Consider the following 20,601-nt stretch of genomic DNA (forward strand, 5'->3'; position numbering starts at 1 on the left):
TGTATCATGATCATACATGGTTGGGTTAACTGTTTTTCTGAGATGATTTTGTTGAAACTCACTACATTGATTCTACATACTGGATTTTGGTTGCACATTACATTTTAGTGATTCAACCAAATATGCTCAGTCCATTACAGTACATTGCCAGCAATGACTGATTGCATCACAGCACTATTTAGCCAAATGTACACCCATGCAACTAAATCACTACTAATGATGGAATTTTACAGTAAATACAGATTTGTGATCAGAAGGAAACCTGTAAACCAGGTTTTGTGACTTAACAGTCATATTTGGGGTGTTTTAGAAGGGAATGGGCAATAAGTCAAACTTTACCTAAAAATCAAAATCCACCAAATGCTAGGGTGGTGGGGGGTTGGAGATATGTGCTTAGTCAACTGTGGGCGCTATTAAAATGAGTCAAGTACAGTACATGTTTCTGATTTTGTGATGTTAAATTTAAATGTTTAATATATAACAGATATTGGGGTTGGGGAAATGAAAACAATTCATGTATGTTGTATTTTTTTCCAGGACACTGATTCTTGTGCTGTACCAACAGATAAAGATGTGGAAAGACTTGATATAGTCATAACAAAAGACCCCTTATCTACATTAGAAATGACATTACAAGATAAGGAGTTACTATGGAAACACAGGTATGCATGATTGTGTTAGTCCAGTGTGCCCCCTATGTGTGTTTATGTATGGGAGGTATTCAAAATTAATCCAGCAGTTTTCAACCCAGTATCCCTAGAGGAACTACTTTGTTTTCCACAAGAGACAAGGTAGTTCCTCATAGCTGTTTTGATTTTAATCACCTTCCTCGTTCTACAAACATAATTTTCGCTTTATATTACATGAGTGCCTGATTTCACATTAAATTATCTACTGTACGTTGCATTGACAGGAACATATTTCATGAAATCCATTGTGACTTCTTGACAAAACAATAAAATATACTAATATAATAGTTTGTCTAGTTACTAAGCTAGAAGATGACATGTTCAGAACTAAATTGCAGCCGGTATTCTAAAATATCGACCTAAAACTGCATATTGCTGATGATCGGAAGTATATATCACCATCATCTCCATTCCTCCAAACAACCAGAGATTCCCAAACTCTACTTGACTTGACGAGTGTGAAGACAGTGTTTGGTTCGATTCGCGTTTAATTCACATTTGATTTGCGTTTAATTCACGTTCGATTGAAACGTCCACTGAAATACCTATAATTCACTCAAATGTTGATATATAGCAATTTCAGGTATTTTAATTTGTACGTCAATCAAACGCGAAACGAACGCGAATCGAACCAAATGCTGTCTTCACACTCGTCTTGACTTGACTGTATTTTATGATCCAGATCTTACTGCCAGGTGCGATCGGAATCGTTACCAAAACTACTGAACTCTGTGGAGTGGTGTAACAGGGAGAAAGTAGCACAAATGTATGTCCTTCTAAAAGATTGGCCGACTGTTGAACCTGAGGTTGCCATTGAGCTATTAGACTGCAGTTATGCTGATGCTGGTGTGAGGACCTTTGCTGTGCAGTGTTTGGAAGCAAAACTGTCTGATGAGAAACTTTCTCAGTACCTTATACAGTTAGTGCAGGTACAGTAGTAGATAATATAGTATCCTATACAGTAAGTGCAGGTACAGTAGTAGATAATATAGTATCCTATACAGTAAGTGCAGGTACAGTAGTAGATAATATAGTATCCTATACAATAAGTGCAGGTACAGTAGTAGATAATATAGTATCCTATACAGTTAGTGCAGGTACAGTAGTAGATAATATAGTATCCTATACAGTAAGTGCAGGTACAGTAGTAGATAATATAGTATCCTATACAATAAGTGCAGGTACAGTAGTAGATAATATAGTATCCTATACAGTTAGTGCAGGTACAGTAGTAGATAATATAGTATCCTATACAGTAAGTGCAGGTACAGTAGTAGATAATATAGTATCCTATACAGTTAGTGCAGGTACAGTAGTAGATAATATAGTATCCTATACAATAAGTGCAGGTACAGTAGTAGATAATATAGTATCCTATACAGTAAGTGCAGGTACAGTAGTAGATAATATAGTATCCTATACAGTTAGTGCAGGTACAGTAGTAGATAATATAGTATCCTATACAGTTAGTGCAGGTACAGTAGTAGATAATATAGTATCCTATACAGTAAGTGCAGGTACAGTAGTAGATAATATAGTATCCTATACAGTTAGTGCAGGTACAGTAGTAGATAATATAGTATCCTATACAGTTAGTGCAGGTACAGTAGTAGATAATATAGTATCCTATACAGTAAGTGCAGGTACAGTAGTAGATAATATAGTATCCTATACAGTTAGTGCAGGTACAGTGGTAGATAATATAGTATCCTATACAATAAGTGCAGGTACAGTAGTAGATAATATAGTATCCTATACAGTTAGTGCAGGTACAGTAGTAGATAATATAGTATCCTATACAGTAAGTGCAGGTACAGTAGTAGATAATATAGTATCCTATACAGTTAGTGCAGGTACAGTAGTAGATAATATAGTATCCTATACAATAAGTGCAGGTACAGTAGTAGATAATATAGTATCCTATACAGTAAGTGCAGGTACAGTAGTAGATAATATAGTATCCTATACAGTTAGTGCAGGTACAGTAGTAGATAATATAGTATCCTATACAGTTAGTGCAGGTACAGTAGTAGATAATATAGTATCCTATACAGTAAGTGCAGGTACAGTAGTAGATAATATAGTATCCTATACAGTTAGTGCAGGTACAGTAGTAGATAATATAGTATCCTATACAGTTAGTGCAGGTACAGTAGTAGATAATATAGTATCCTATACAGTAAGTGCAGGTACAGTAGTAGATAATATAGTATCCTATACAGTTAGTGCAGGTACAGTGGTAGATAATATAGTATCCTATACAGTTAGTGCAGGTACAGTAGTAGATAATATAGTATCCTATACAGTAAGTGCAGGTACAGTAGTAGATAATATAGTATCCTATACAGTTAGTGCAGGTACAGTGGTAGATAATATAGTATCCTATACAGTTAGTGCAGGTACAGTAGTAGATAATATAGTATCCTATACAGTAAGTGCAGGTACAGTAGTAGATAATATAGTATCCTATACAGTAAGTGCAGGTACAGTAGTAGATAATATAGTATCCTATACAGTAAGTGCAGGTACAGTAGTAGATAATATAGTATCCTATACAGTAAGTGCAGGTACAGTAGTAGATAATATAGTATCCTATACAGTTAGTGCAGGTACAGTAGTAGATAATATAGTATCCTATACAGTTAGTGCAGGTACAGTAGTAGATAATATAGTATCCTATACAATAAGTGCAGGTACAGTAGTAGATAATATAGTATCCTATACAGTAAGTGCAGGTACAGTAGTAGATAATATAGTATCCTATACAGTTAGTGCAGGTACAGTAGTAGATAATATAGTATCCTATACAATAAGTGCAGGTACAGTAGTAGATAATATAGTATCCTATACAGTAAGTGCAGGTACAGTAGTAGATAATATAGTATCCTATACAGTTAGTGCAGGTACAGTAGTAGATAATGTTTGTTCTTGCTCTTCGTTACTCAAACACATTGTATATCTGTATTTCATGAACGTAGAATATTTTGAGAATGTATAAATCGCTGATTTAAAACCTTGCATTTCGTAAATATTGATATTAACCAACCTGTTTGCATTGCAGTTCATAAAAGAATGTTGTTTGTAAATGATACACAAATTAATGTGCAAATTTATGCTAATTAGGCCACCCACCAGCTGTTTTCGATCGTGGAGAACACTGGCCTGTTGATCTGACAAATACATAAATCATGAAAATATGATAATATACTTTCTTTATTTAATTTCAGGTTTTAAAATATGAAGCATATCTCGACAATCCATTGGCAAGGTTTCTCATCAAGAGGGCGCTTCTGAATCAGAATATCGGACACTTTTTTTTCTGGCATCTGAAGTAAGTTATAACAAACCACTGTAATAGCACCCTCAATGAGATTCTTTGCAATTGCTTTTGTTTTTGCTGCACTGACTCAAGATTATTTGTACTATTTTCAGCTTTAAATAATTGTCACTACTGCTTCTAAACTTCAATGTGTGAGGCATTATTTCAGTGATGACCAATATCGGATTCTGCTGTAAATTCGCCCATCAGAAAAATCACCCTGGTGGGCCCTTATTTGGGGTTAAAAATTTCAAAAAATGGTCATCAAATATTTTTGGGATGTCGCATACGACTTATTTACCACTTCCGTGTCACTGAGAATGTTCTAGAACCGTACTGTGTCTGGGTGGAATATTCTAGATTTTTTTTAGAAACTGGTTGAATAGGTAATAGAACACTGTAGGAGGCAATAGAAGGTAATGGAACATTCTAGAAATTTGTAGTAAGTTCCAGATCATTATGTATGCTGATGTAATGGTCTATTTATAGACAGTGGGGGTATATATAGGGGAGTTGTTCAGCACTGAGTTCAGATCAGAGATCTCGTTGAATTGTATTGGAGTTTAAGTAACTAGTCATTGGAGTAGTGGAGTTTTACCGCGTTATTGTACTTGATGTTTGCAGAGTATAATAATACCAGTACCAGTTGAAACCTCATCTGTTGGCTCCGTATTCGTATTTTATCATCGCCGCCAGGGAAGTCTTTCTGTTACTGTTGCCATTTTGGTATTTGAACCATCACACCTGTACTACACCAATTATGGTAATATTACGTTGCGTGTGACATGGGGTGGCTTATATTTCCATTGAAAAATCCACCAATGCAGACTTTTAACGCTGGCAGTTGGACCACCCAAAACGAAAGAAACTATTGCAGAAATTAATCTAAAATTTTATACATTTTTTTTCATGCTGGATTAAAAAGGAGACCGTCTAAAATTTTATTACAATTGAAAAAAATCACATTAATGAACAATTACAACTGCATTGCTCAGTAACAAATGATCACTGTAGCGCAATCCGGTCATGCTGCATTTCACAAATATTGATTATTACCTACCCTAGTACTGATTATAATAATGTGCAAAAATGCAAATAAATTTCAACTTATTTCATCGTAAGCGAATGATTCCGATCATATTTTCAACACTCGATGCTCTAGAAATGAATATCGGCCATGTTTTTAACTCGGATGATGTTCTTTGACCTTTGACTGTTCCACTGCTAGCTCAAGAACCATACATCGGTTTTTGATGAAACTTGGTGCATAGATGCTCTGGGCCAATGCGCAGATTTGATTAGGTTTTGGTAAAAATCCATGCTCGTTAATTACCTAATTTACATGATAATTAGCTAATTTTTAGCTGTTCTATGACTGTTCCACTGATATCTAAAGAACCACTCATTGGATGTTGATGAAACTTGGTACATAGATGCTCTGAACATATGCGCAGATTTGATTAGTTTTTGGTAAAAATCCGTGCATATTAATTACCTAATTTGCATGATAATTAGCTGTTTTTTAGCTGTTCCATGATTGTTCCACTGATATCTAAACAACCACTCATTGGATTTTGATGAAACTTTGTACATACATGCTCTGAACTAATGCTAGGTTTTGATTAGTTTTTGGTAATAATCCGTGGATACTAATTACCTAATTTGCATAATGATTAGTCTATTTTTGGTTTTTCCACTGATATCTCAAGTACTAATCATCACATTTCAATCAAACTTGGTACATAGATGTCATATGACACTGCACAGACCTGATAGTTTTTATGGTAATATCAGTACATATTAATTACCTAATTTGCATAATTAATTAATTTTCAGCATTTGATATAAGTACTAATCATCACATTTCAATGAAACTTGATACATAGATGTCATATGACACTGCACAGACCTGATAGTTTTTATGGTAATATCAGTACATATTAATTACCTAATTTGCATAATTAGTTAATTTTCAGCTTTTCCACGGGTATCTCAAGTACTAATCATCGCATTTCAATGAAACTTGGTACATAGATCCTTTAGGACTATGCAGAGACCTGATTAGTTTTAGGGTAAATAATTGTGCATATTAATTAACTAATTTGCATAATTAATTTTCAGCTTTTCTACTGATATCTAAAGTACTAATCATCACATTCCAATGAATCTAGAATTATGCAGACCCAATTAGTTTCCGGTAAATATTTGCGCATATTAATCACCTAATTTGCATAATTAACCAACTTTCACACTGATATCTCAGGTACTAAACATCACATATCAATGAATGTACATGGATGCTGTAGGACAATAGACAGACCTGGATAATTGTGGGTTAAAATCTGTACATATTAATTAATCAGCTTTCACACTGATATCTAAAGTATCTAATTATTCCATTTCAATGAAACTTAGTACAAAGATGCTCTAGGGCAATGTACAAACCTAATTAGTTTGGGGTAAAAATCTGTTCATATTAATTCCCTAATAAGCATAATAATTCATAATTTTTTGGTTCTAATCACATTTCAATTAAACTTGGAAACATAGATTTTCTGTTACATTGCGCAGACCTCATTAGTTTTACACTCAAATCTGTTCTTATTAATTTTTTGATTTGCATAATTAGTTTTCAGCTAAGTAATTTCGAATTATATTTAATGTGTCTCCAATACTCTCAGCACATGGGAGTTCTTTCTAAGCTTTCTTTGATTTAATATCTGTGTTTAAAATGTTGATGCTATCTGATTTCCTAATTTCCCATTCTAAACTATTCCGAACACATGCTCCTGCTATTGCTATAGGCAGGCTGTTTTTTAAATACTGCCTTATGTGTTCAATGTCTTGCCTTGACATAAAGATTGTTGGCAACTGCTGATCTACATATATCTCAAGTATATGTGAACATTTCTCTCATGTGATTTTATATAATACCAACAATGAGATGAATGAAAAGACAACATTCTAATTAAAATGCACATATCTAATTTCTTTTAATTACACAGAGCTGAATTGCACCATGCATCTTGTAACCTGATATTTGGGTTGATGCTGGAAGCATATCTGAGAGCAAGTGGTGCCTATCTGAAAGAACTTATTAAGCAAGTAGAAGCCATAGAGAAATTGACAATGCTGACTCATATGATACGTGAAAGAAAGGAAGACAACAATCGGGTATGTGAATATTTTTCTGTTTAGAGTTTTGATTAGAGTTCTGATTAGAGTTCTGATTATCAGTGATACGTCATAGGTCTTTTGACAGTTCAATTGGTTTCAATGAGTAACTGCTATTAACAAACAATAAGTTTCTCAATGTTGTGCGGTTCAATAACTGGCAGTTAGTTTTGTGCAGTTATCTTTTCTTTTCTTTTTCAATACACTCTGATTTACACCTTGTCTTACCTTGTTTACTCCTCAGTTAATGGAACAACAGATGAACCAACCTGATTACATTGATGTTCTACAAAACTTCTCATCACCACTCTGTCCCAGCCATACTTTGGGAGATATATGGTAAGCTTTACCTCAATACATCCAGTTTTGTACTGAACATGTTAATTTGCATGGTTGCTTTTCTAAGTTTACAAATTTTTCATAGAATACAAGAAATGTATTCAGAAACACTGATGAACATATGATTTGTGATGTCTTGTTATCCACACGTGGATTATTGTACCAGAAAACTTAAAAATGATTTTTGCAATATCTCTTTATATTGCTTTCTCCAGTATTGATAAATGCAATATAATGAACTCTGCAAAGCGCCCTCTATGGCTGAATTGGAAGAATCCTGATATGATGTCAGAAGCTTTGTTCACCAATCATATGATGATATTCAAAAACGGAGATGGTGAGTAGTTAAACTGTCAACTGGCTATTATTTTGTTAGCTGCTGATGAATTGGTAAGGTTTCTGTCAAATAGATTGCATCATTGTAAATATCATGATATATTAAACATCTGACTACAAAATAAAGTATGGACTGGGACTATCAATCCAAAAAGAAATAGCACAATTATGTGGTTAGTCAAAATTTTTGAAGCCAATAAGTTAAGAATATTTGCCAAATAGTTGATAGTTTTATCTTTAGAAATGGGAAACATTTTTAAGCAAAATATTTCCCAACTGTCGATATCTTCGTCCCTAGATAAGGTTTCGGGTAGGCAAAGATTTGGATGGGTAATGGTTCGGATGGGGAAGGTTTCAGGTTTTGAATGAGCAAGGGTTCAGGTGGCAATGTTTTGAACAAACATGGTAGTGACATTTCCCAATACAATGAATTGCAGATCTGCGGCAAGACATGTTAACGCTACAAGTCATAAGAATTATGGACAGCGTTTGGAAGAATGAGGGACTAGACCTAATGTGAGTTGTCTGTAAATCAAACTTGTATGAAACCTTTCTTAGTACACAGTATATTTGTTAATATAAGTGGTATATTTGTTAGTACAAGTGATATATTTGTTAGTACAAGTGGTATATTTCTTGGTACAAGTGGTATATATGAAAGTACAAGTGGTATATTTGTTAGTACAAGTGGTATATTTGTTAGTACAAGTGGTATATTTCTTAGTATAAGTGATATATTTGTTAGTATAAGTGGTATATATGTTAGTACAAGTGGTATATTTGTTAGTACACAGTATATTTCTTAGTATAAGTGGTATATTTCTTAGTACACTATATATTTGTTAGTAAAAGTAGCATATTTGTTAGTACAAGTGGTATATTTGTTAGTACAAGTGGTATATTTCTTGGTACAAGTGGTATATTTGTTATCACATGTGGTATATCTGTTAGTTCAAGTAGCCTTTTTGTTAGTACAAGTGGTATATTTGTTAGTACAAGTGGTATATTTCTTAGTATAAGTGTTATATTTGTTAGTACAAGTGGTATATTTCTTAGTATAAGTGGTATATATGTTAGTACAAGTGGTATATATGTTAGTACAAGTGGTATATTTCTTAGTATAAGTGGTATATATGTTAGTACAAGTGGTATATATGTTAACATGTTAACGCTACAAGTCATAAGAATTATGGACAGCGTTTGGAAGAATGAGGGACTAGACCTAATGTGAGTTGTCTGTAAATCAGACTTGTATGAAACCTTTCTTAGCACACAGTATATTTGTTAGTACAAGTAGTATATTTGTTAGTACAACTAGTATATTTGTTAGTACAAGTAGTATATTTGTTAGTACAACTGGTATACTTGTTAGTACAAGTAGTATATTTGTTAGTACAATTGGTATATTTGTTAGTACAAGTGGTATATTTGTTAGTACAGGTAGTATATTTGTTAGTACAAGTGGTATATTTGTTAGTACAAGTAGTATATTTGTTAGTACAACTGGTATATTTGTTAGTACAAGTAGTATATTTGTTAGTACAACTGGTATATTTGTTAGTACAAGTAGTATATTTGTTAGTACAACTGGTATATTTGTTAGTACAAGTAGTATATTTGTTAGTACAACTGGTATATTTGTTAGTACAAGTAGTATATTTGTTAGTACAAGTGGTATATTTCTTGGTACAAGTGGTATATTTGTTAGTACAAGTGGTATATTTGTTAGTACAAGTGGTATATTTGTTAGTACAAGTAGTATATTTGTTAGTACAATTGGTATATTTGTTAGTACAAGTAGTATATTTGTTAGTACAAGTGGTGTAATTAGCACATGTATATTTGCATGTAATGTAGTTAGTATATGTATTGTATCATTGTCTAGGTGCAGCTATTAATGAAAGCTTTGACCTTGTTTGTAGGATGATGCCGTATAATTGCCTAGCAACTGGAAATATGACTGGGATGGTTGAAGTGGTTCGAAATGCTAAAACTGTATTTAAAATTCAGCAAGGTGGTGGAATCAAAGGAACATTCCAGCTCAATAATACTATGTTACATCAGTGGATTAAAGAAAGAAACAAAGGCTCCCTGTAAGTCATGGCAGACATCTGTGACATATGTTTACTGTGGACACTAAACAAACAGCCAGCAATAGTAATGGTATATACTTTGTTGACTTTACAGATATAATAAAGCAATAGAAGCATTTACAAAGTCCTGTGCCGGCTACTGTGTGGCTACTTTTATACTTGGTATCGGTGATCGACATAATGATAATATTATGGTCAGTGAAGATGGACGGGTAAGAAATTTCATTCTGTTTCATTTCATCTTCTTTGCCTTGTTAAAATTTCACTGAATACCTACTAATTAATCAATACTAAAACACATTGTGATTGGTCAGTACTAAAATACATTGTGATTAGTCAGTACTAAAATACCTTGTGATTAGTCAGTACTAAAATACCTTGTGATTGGTCAGTACTAAAACATATTGTGATTAGTCAGTACTAAAATACATTGTGATTAGTCAGTATTAAAACGTATTGTGATTGGACAGTACTAAAATACATTGTGATTAGTCAGTATTAAAACGTATTGTGATTGGTCATTACTAAAACGTATTGTGATTGGTCAGTACTAAACATATTGTGATTAGTCAGTACTAAAATACACTGTGATTGGTCAGTACTAAAACATATTGTGACTAGTCAGTACTAAAATACATTGTGATTAGTCAGTATTAAAACGTATTGTGATTGGACAGTACTAAAATACATTGTGATTAGTCAGTATTAAAACGTATTGTGATTGGTCATTACTATAACGTATTGTGATTGGTCAGTACTAAACATATTGTGATTAGTCAGTACTAAAATACATTGTGATTGGTCAGTACTAAAACGTATTGTGATTGGTCAGTACTAAAACGTATTGTGATTGGTCAGTACTAAAACGTATTGTGATTGGTCAGTACTAAAACGTATTGTGATTGGTCAGTACTAAAATGTGTTGAGACCTGAGTTTTGGGTTCTTGCATATTTTATGTGGCTTGTTAATCAAAGTTTTGTTTGTCACTTGTTGCTCTAACATGTTATTGTGTTTTGTTTCTGTGAAATCACAGTCATGTTGTGTTCATTTACAGATATTTCATATAGATTTTGGACATTTTCTTGGTCATTTCAAGAAGAAGTATGGCATCAAACGAGAGAGAGTGCCATTCGTTTTGACTGCTGACTTTGTCAATGTCATATCAAAGGGTCAGCCTTACGATAAAAGTGAAGAATTCAAACAGTGAGTGACAGTTGTTTGCATTTAATCCCTTCATTAACATTGTCAACTTCTGTCACCTCTCAAGTAATAGTCTCTGCAATGTAATTCAAAAATAAAAATAACATAGTTATAATTTCAATATGGAGGTCAACATCTCATGATATTCAGCCATAATTACAGCCACATATTGAATTAACACTGGGATAAGTGGGTGACATAAAAAAATGAAAAAACAAAGTGTATGTGAACAGCACCCCTGGTGACAATGGTTAGAGTTGCTTTCTGTTGGGATGAAAAGTGCTAATAACAATCACTGCTAAGAAAATTCCAAGAGATATTCAAAAGAAATTGATAGGTCTTCCCGCTGTAAATTAAACTAATACATCTTTCCAATTTCTGGCCATATTCAAGCAGTTATAAAATGACAAAAAAATACAGATAGTTTTTAAGGATGCTTTTAGGTGTCACATGTTAGTGGTACTTTGCTGCGATATTGTGGATACTGTCACACGCAACGTAATATTACTGTAATTGGTATAGTACAGGTGTGATGGTTCAAATACCAAAATGGCAACAGTAACAGAAAGACTTCCCTGGCGGCGATGATAAAATACGAACACAGAGCCAACAGATGAGGTTTCAACTGGTACTGTTGCCATTTTGGTATTTGAACCATCACATCTGTACTATACCAATTACGGTAATAATACGTTGCGTGTGACAGATACGATCATTCATTGTTAGATTGCTGTCGCTAACGCTGTGATCATTGACACTGTAACATTATATGACTGGCTAATTCAAACTCAGAGGACAAAAAACCTGGGGTGCCATCCTAGTTTTGAATTATATAAACCTCAGTTGTACATTTCAATAAAAAATGTCTGCCATAGTAGAACTTAAAACTATTGGGAAAGAAGGTCAGGTAACATTTATCTCAGGAAAAATGATATCAAGAATTTGTAGTGATTTTAAATTGTCCACATATTTTACTACACATCAATTCTTACATTCTTACTTATTATTATTTGTCTTTGCTAGATTCCAGATAATCTGCTCTACTGCATATGTTAAACTACGTAAACATGCCAATCTATTCATCAGTCTTTTTATGATGATGTTGTCATCTGGGATACCTGAGCTTCAAACCATTGAAGACGTGCATTATTTGCAGAAAACGCTTGCAGTGAATCGAACAGAAGATGAAGCATTGTTATACTTTGTGAAGCAGTTTGACGCTGCCCACGGTGGAGGATGGACAACTAAACTTGATTGGCTAATGCACGGGATCAAACATTTTTCAAAATAATGTTCTCTTGATGTTTATCCCTGGAGGTGGAGCTACTTCACAAGACGTTCTACGTTGCTAAGACGCGCACCACTGTACTACGTATTTCTATGGGTTCTATGTGCTGCTGAGGAACGCGGAAAGTCGAGTGAAGAGCCGGTGAAAATTCGAGAAAACAACAGAAACTTAACTTTGAAGTAATCCTGAACAATCAAACTTATATGCGTTGCACACGCAGGGGTAATATTGTTACACTGTTCAGGGGAGTCTGAACAACCATCCCAAAGTACCGTTTTCTGAGAGTTTTCTGTCTTTGTTTTCACCGTGATGGTTGCCAGGTGGTGAAGATGTCCGCCCCGAGAATATCAGAGACCAAAAAAAAAGCATTTATGTAATGTATGATCTCTCCTGGACCAAGTACACACTATCTGCTTGAATATGTGAACATGTTTATTGTAGAAAATCAGAGCAGTTCTTTAAAACATTTCATGACTAAAAGTTCGTGATTGGTTAAAGAACTTGAGTAGTTAGCCAATCAAAAACAACACATTTGTTGAGTGGTATAGACCCTTTGAATTTTAGGGCTTATTTGGATTACTCTGATGACCTGAGAAGTCACACATACAAACTGCCACTGACAAGGTATGAATTACCGCCATCTTTCATTTGTGTTAGATTTGTAATGTGTGCTAATAGATGAATTATCATATACAGGTTATTTTACTTTTCAGATAACAAATTTCAAATTGAGTGAGTTACATAGATTTTTCTAAACTACTTTGTCAACTTTGACCCATCACCGCCATTGTCAACTTTGACCCCATCACCGCCATTGTCAACTTTGACCCCATCACCGCCATTGTCAACTTTGACCCCATCACCGCCATTGTCAACTTTGACCCTTTCACCACCACCATTGTCAACTTTGACTCTTTCACCTCCATTGTCAACTTTGACTCCTTTTACCTCCGTTGTCAACTTTGGCCCTTTCACCGCTGTTGTCAACTTTGACCTTTTCACCACCATTGTCGACTTTGAAACCAAGAAAAAAATTAGCAATAAAATAATAAAATGGTAGTGTAGAATACTTTAATACATTGAAACGTTACTGAAACCATACTTATTTGCATATCTCCATAGAGGTGTAAGATAAATATGATGTCTTAATCAGATTTTAACCTTTTGAACACCAAAGACCATTTTGTCGTCTTTCAAATAAACCTGCATAATTTCATTCGTATTTTGTCAAGAATTGTGATCAATACCTGTATACAATGGGAAATGATGTCTAAAATGGGATGACAATCTTTGCTCTGGTAACTATCAATGTACAAACAATGTACAATCCAATGTCACAGTTGTCAGGTACCCAGACGATGTACATTTAGCAGCACCATTGTCAGTTACCCAGATTCCATTTAGTGGTATGGTTGTCGGTTACTACTATGTCTATGTCTATTTATCTTACAAACGTTGATATTGGAAATAAATAATTATGGAACATTAACCATTCAAATTTAACTTTTTTTCAAAAATGCAGATATATCCAAGAATTACTGACGAATCACCTTGAGCGTATTCCAGTAGAATAGATGTGAATTTATGTGAGAAAATGCACTGTGTGTTGGTGCTTTAATATAATATATTTTTGTAATTTTGGTATAAAAATTGGTCTACGGTACTTAATGCTGAATGTAAGGAATTTATATTTTATCAGAAATATTTATAATTGAAATAATGTTTGCAATGCTTGGTGAGTCGCATTTTTGTGGCGTTTAACCTTGGATCTCATCAGTCGTTAATTTTTGCTGAAATTTGATTTCACTGTTTTGAAAGACAATGCTTCCTTTTACAATTTTTTAGGTATCTAGTAAATAAATAGATTGTCAGTTATATACTGTATATCATATGCATTTCACAAAGAGACTAATGTCAGGGAACACCACAACTTTTGTAGCGGTAAACATTTCACTGGTGTTCTGAAAGCACAGAATGATTTTTGTGAAATGTCGCATATCATGAAAATTAAAAGGTTTACAGTCGATTGTAAACTGCTTTGTATTTGAGGGCGCTGTACCATGTGAACAATGGTTTTGATGCCTGGTCATTAGCTATGTATGAACAAAAAATAGTTTATGCTGTATTATTATACTTCATGTTATCATAGCAATTGGAAATTATATATATTGTGCCGAATTGTATACCTAGATGTCTGTAAACTTTCTGAAAGTCAAGTCTTCAACTGTTCCCTGTTTTCTTATCAGTTGCCTAGTTCTACTCAGCTTAAGTTATGTTTTTGTTACACTAATTGAGTTTATTCTGTTACTTGCTTGCAATAAGAGCAATAAAATTGAGCTGTATTTCATCTCCTTTTTTTATGTGTGTGCTTTTTAGTCCCTAAAAAAGGGAGTACTATTCTGGGTTCACTCCAGATATCCTTCCAGATGTCCTTGCAGCATTATGTCCAGATGTCTGTGTTCGTTTTCAGCATTTTCTCAGAAATTCTGCAGATATCAATGAAGCTTGACAGGTTGATGAACAATAATCTGGTCAACAAGCTCATAATTTGTTGCAGATCTGAAAAAGTCACAATTTTCATCATAAATTTCCCTCTCCCAACAACACTGAGAGAACAACTGAGCATGCTCAGAATAAATAATTAGGTTAGATGGTAATGCTAGGGTTTTCAGTGACGTCATGACCTTGATCTGAATCAGTGAAAAAAATTGACTACAGTATTTTCATCCTACCAGATAAGGAAATGCGAATGATTACGCGCTTTATCATGCTCTAATAAAAAAACAAACATGGCTTCCATCGGGGTTTGACCGGACCTCACACAAAGAAGTTCATTCATTCTCTTCTAAACTTTTTGAATTTCGAAATTCCCATGATGTATCTTTGGAAGGAAAAGCTGCATAATAATAAGGTTATTACGATAATACCTCAAAGTAAGCACTCAGACTACTCCGTCGCATTGACCTCCACTGCGTGTTGGTTGATACTCCAGCTGTACTGTCTTTGTGCATACTTTGACGTATTCTCGTAATAACTTTATATTATTTGATTATTAAAGTGAACATTTTTAAAACTCCTTAAGAAAAAGCTTGTCTGCAATGAGGTAACAAACGTTGACCTCTGATGAGCTCCATAAGTAATATATGTCCTGAATTGTATGTATAAATTATTTTTTCAGTTTCTTGAATGAATGTTGAAGCCTTCTGGAAACAAATAATCAATACAAAATGAAGAAATCAACCATATCTGAAACTATAGCTGTACCACATGTGTGTGTAGTATGCAAATGTGACTCTTGTTGCTGATCCGAGCTTTGATAAAATACTACAACACATGGTAGAAATCAAAATGACATTTCTATCAGATTTGTTGTCTAGTCCAAGCTGGAAAAAGTTGGGTATCATTCAGACTGTCCTAAGAAATTTAAAAAAAAGTCACTTCTTTAGAGAGCTAGAATGTGAAGTTTTCCTCTGACTCCTGTCCTGTGTACATATCTATCCTCAAGCAAAACATTATTGTTGATGTTTGAGACAATCAGAGAAAATATCTGAAGAAATTCCCACCTCAGAAAAATATGAGTGAACAAGTTATATTATCAAAATAACTTGGTGAAGCTATTGTCTGTGCTATTATAAAAATCTCCAAAAGCTCTATTTAGGGAGCTTGTTAGAGATAACAAATTCAATGTGATTGAACTACTGGATGTAGATATGAATGCAAGTTCTCTGGTGATGAATCTCTGAATACATGGAGAAACCCTCAACTCAACAACTCTTCTCACTCTTTGATATGGATCTTATGTTGAGAAGGTGAATGGAAAATGTGACATAAGATGTCAGATGTAAGTTGGTTGTCAAGTCATAGTTCAAAACACACATACAGATAGGCAGGTAAAACAGAAGCCAAACATGGCACAGGGATTGTCTGTCATGTAAAAGCGTCACTGTCTATTGTTTTTCAATTAAGCATTCATCAACAAGCTTACAATAAAAATCTAGTAAGTATATTTCTATTGTGTATCTTAAATTTAGTACAGGATATACAATGGTGCTCAGAATGGCGGACACAGGATATTGAGAACTCAATGGTGCTCAGAATGGCGGACACAGGATATTGAGAACTCAATGGTGCTCAGAATGGCGGACACAGAATATTGAGAACTCAATGGTGCTCAGAATGGCGGACACAGGATATTGAGAACTCAATGGTGCACAGAATGGCGGACACAGGATATTGAGAACTCAATGGTGCTCAGAATGGCGGACACAGGATATTGAGAACTCAATGGTGCTCAGAATGGCGGACACAGGATATTGAGAACTCAATGGTGCTCAGAATGGCGGACACAGGATATTGAGAACTCAATGGTGCTCAGAATGGCGGACACAGGATATTGAGAACTCAATGGTGCTCAGAAAGGCGGACACAGGATATTGAGAACTCAATGGTGCTCAGAATGGCGGACACAGGATATTGAGAACTCAATGGTGCTCAGAATGGCGGACACAGGATATTGTGAACTCAATGGTGCTCAGAATGGCGGACACAGGATATTGAGAACTCAATGGTGCTCAGAATGGCGGACACAGAATATTGAGAACTCAATGGTGCTCAGAATGGCGGACACAGGATATTGAGAACTCAATGGTGCACAGAATGGCGGACACAGGATATTGAGAACTCAATGGTGCTCAGAATGGCGGACACAGGATATTGAGAACTCAATGGTGCTCAGAATGGCGGACACAGGATATTGAGAACTCAATGGTGCTCAGAATGGCGGACACAGGATATTGAGAACTCAATGGTGCTCAGAATGGCGGACACAGGATATTGAGAACTCAATGGTGCTCAGAATGGCGGACACAGGATATTGAGAACTCAATGGTGCTCAGAATGGCGGACACAGGATATTGAGAACTCAATGGTGCTCAGAATGGCGGACACAGGATATTGAGAACTCAATGGTGCTCAGAATGGCGGACACAGGATATTGAGAACTCAATGGTGCTCAGAATGGCGGACACAGGATATTGTGAACTCAATGGTGCTCAGAATGGCGGACACAGGATATTGTCTTCCAGATTTCATCAAGACAGTTGTCTTTGCTGATGATAATATTAATTTCCTGGAAAATACTTCATATGGTTTCTACATGGTACCCTTATCACCATATATTAGCAAGAAGATAAAACTGCAGTACACTTTAACCCTACCATTGTGGACCTAGATAAACTGCTTCTTAACACCTCTTCATACAGAAATCAAATACAAGGATGAGCAAGTCATTAAACTTTGGGATGAAAGACAACCAGCTTTTTGGTCATCCAGCAGTCGTTCTTTCAGTTAGTTCCCCACCTGCCTGACACTATTGGTAAATATAAAATAGAAGCATTCATTATACATATTGTTGAAGCATCAAAGCCCATCCAAACTGTACCACCAGAGCCACGTACACACAAGAAATCCATCCAAACTGTACCACCATGGGCACGTACACACAACAAATCCATCCAAACTGTACACACAAGAAATCCATCAAAACTGTACCACCAGGAGCACGTACACACAAGTAATCCATCCAAACTGTACCACCAGAGTCACGTACACACAAGAAATCCATCCAAACTGTACACACAAGAAATCCATCAAAACTGTACCACCAGGAGCACGTACACACAAGAAATCCATCCAAACTGTACACACAAGATATCCATCAAAACTGTACCACCAGGAGCACGTACACACAAGAAATCCATCCAAACTGTACACACAAGAAATCCATCCAAACTGTACCACCAGGAGCACGTACACACAAGAAATCCATCAAAACTGTACACACAAGAAATCCATCAAAACTGTACCACCAGGAGCACGTACACACAAGAAATCCATCAAAACTGTACACACAAGAAATCCATCAAAACTGTACACACAAGAAATCCATCCAAACTGTACCACCAGGTGCACGTACACACAAGAAATCCATCAAAACTGTACACACAAGAAATCCATCCAAACTGTACCACCAGGAGCACGTACACACAAGAAATCCATCAAAACTGTACACACAAGAAATCCATCAAAACTGTACCACCAGGAGCACGTACACACAACAAATCCATCCAAACTGTACACACAAGAAATCCATCAAAACTGTACCACCAGGAGCACGTACACACAACAAATCCATCCAAACTGTACCACCAGAGGCACGTACACACAATAAATCCATCCAAACTGTACCACAAGAGGCACCTTTACACACAATAAATCCATCCAAACTGTACCACCAGAGGCACATTTACAAACAAGAAATCGATTCAAACTGTACCACCAGAGGCACCTTTACACACGATAAATCCATCCAAACTGTATCACCAGGGGCACCTTTACACACAAGAAATCCATCAAAACTGTACCACCAGGAGCACGTACACACAATAAATCCATCAAAATTACCACCAGAGGCATCTTTACACACAAGAAATCCATTCAAACTGCACCACCTGAGTCATGTACACACAAGAAATCCATCCAAACTGCACCACCAGAGGCACCTTTACACACAAGAAATCCATTCAAACTGCACCACTAGAGGCACGTACACACAATAAATCCATCCAAACTGTACCACCAGAGGCACCTTTACACACAAGAAATCCATTCAAACTGCACCACCAGAGGCACGTACACACAATAAATCCATCCAAACTGTACCACAAGCGGCACCTTTACACACAAGAAATCCATTCAAACTGCACCACCAGAGGCACATACACACAAGAAATCCATCTAAACTGTACCACCAGAGGCACCTTTACAAACAAGAAATCCATCCAAACTGTACCACCAGAAGCACCTTTACACACAAGAAATCCATCCAAACTGTAACACCAGAGGCAACTTTACACACAAGAAATCCATCCAAACTGTACCACCAGAGGCATGCACACACAAGAAATCCATCCAAACTGTACCACCAGAGGCACCTGTACACACAAGAAATCCATCCAAACTGTACCACCAGAGGCAAGTACACACAAGAAATCCATCAAAACTGTACCACCAGAGGCACCTTTACACACAAGAAATCCATCCAAACTGTACTACCAGAGGCATGTACACACAAGAAATCCATCAAAACTGTACCACCAGAGGCACCTGCACACACAAGAAATCCATCCAAACTGTATCACCAGGGGCACCTTTACACACAAGAAATCCATCAAAACTGTACCACCAGGAGCACGTACACACAATAAATCCATCAAAATTACCACCAGAGGCATCTTTACACACAAGAAATCCATTCAAACTGCACCACCTGAGTCACGTACACACAAGAAATCCATCCAAACTGCACCACCAGAGGTACCTTTACACACAAGAAATCCATTCAAACTGCACCACCAGAGGCACGTACACACAATAAATCCATCCAAACTGTACCACCAGAGGCACCTTTACACACAAGAAATCCATTCAAACTGCACCACCAGAGGCACGTACACACAATAAATCCATCCAAACTGTACCACAAGCGGCACCTTTACACACAAGAAATCCATTCAAACTGCACCACCAGAGGCACATACACACAATAAATCCATCCAAACTGTACCACAAGAGGCACCTTTACACACAATAAATCCATTCAAACTGTACCACCAGAGGCACCTTTACAAACAAGGAATCCATTCAAACTGTACCACCAGAGGCACCTTTACACACAAGTAATCCATCCAAACTGTACCACCAGAGGCACCTGCACACACAAGAAATCCATCAAAAATGTACCACCAAAGGCATCTTTACACACAAGAAATCCATCCAAACTGTACCACCAGAGGCATGCACACACAAGAAATCCATCCAAACTGTACCACCAGAGGCACCTGTACACACAAGAAATCCATCCAAACTGTACCACCAGAGGCATGTACACACAAGAAATCCATCTAAACTGTACCACCAGAGGCACCTTTACAAACAAGAAATCCATCCAAACTGTACCACCAGAAGCACCTTTACACACAAGAAATCCATCCAAACTGTAACACCAGAGGCAACTTTACACACAAGAAATCCATCCAAACTGTACCACCAGAGGCATGCACACACAAGAAATCCATCCAAACTGTACCACCAGAGGCACCTGT

At 35.9% G+C, this 20,601-nt stretch overlaps 1 protein-coding gene across 2 annotated transcripts in view; it reads left to right on the forward strand.

Moving 5' to 3' along the window:
* The window catches only part of LOC100377675 (phosphatidylinositol 4,5-bisphosphate 3-kinase catalytic subunit alpha isoform-like), a 39,046-nt gene extending 24,260 nt beyond the window's left edge, over positions 1-14,786 (forward strand). For both annotated transcript variants that reach the window (XM_085490731.1, XM_085490732.1), the window contains exons 8-18: positions 538-662; positions 1,372-1,618; positions 3,917-4,020; positions 7,014-7,182; positions 7,427-7,521; positions 7,737-7,858; positions 8,295-8,373; positions 9,780-9,950; positions 10,045-10,162; positions 11,006-11,154; positions 12,175-14,786. In XM_085490731.1, coding sequence (XP_085346857.1) covers positions 538-662; positions 1,372-1,618; positions 3,917-4,020; positions 7,014-7,182; positions 7,427-7,521; positions 7,737-7,858; positions 8,295-8,373; positions 9,780-9,950; positions 10,045-10,162; positions 11,006-11,154; positions 12,175-12,442 — 1,647 coding nt within the window. In that variant the 3' untranslated portion in view covers positions 12,443-14,786. The remainder of the gene's footprint in view (positions 1-537; positions 663-1,371; positions 1,619-3,916; positions 4,021-7,013; positions 7,183-7,426; positions 7,522-7,736; positions 7,859-8,294; positions 8,374-9,779; positions 9,951-10,044; positions 10,163-11,005; positions 11,155-12,174) is intronic.
* The last annotated feature ends 5,815 nt before the right edge of the window (positions 14,787-20,601 follow it).

This window comes from Saccoglossus kowalevskii, chromosome 15, assembly GCF_978046115.1.
Source record: "Saccoglossus kowalevskii chromosome 15, keSacKowa6.1, whole genome shotgun sequence".
NCBI lineage: Eukaryota > Metazoa > Hemichordata > Enteropneusta > Harrimaniidae > Saccoglossus > Saccoglossus kowalevskii.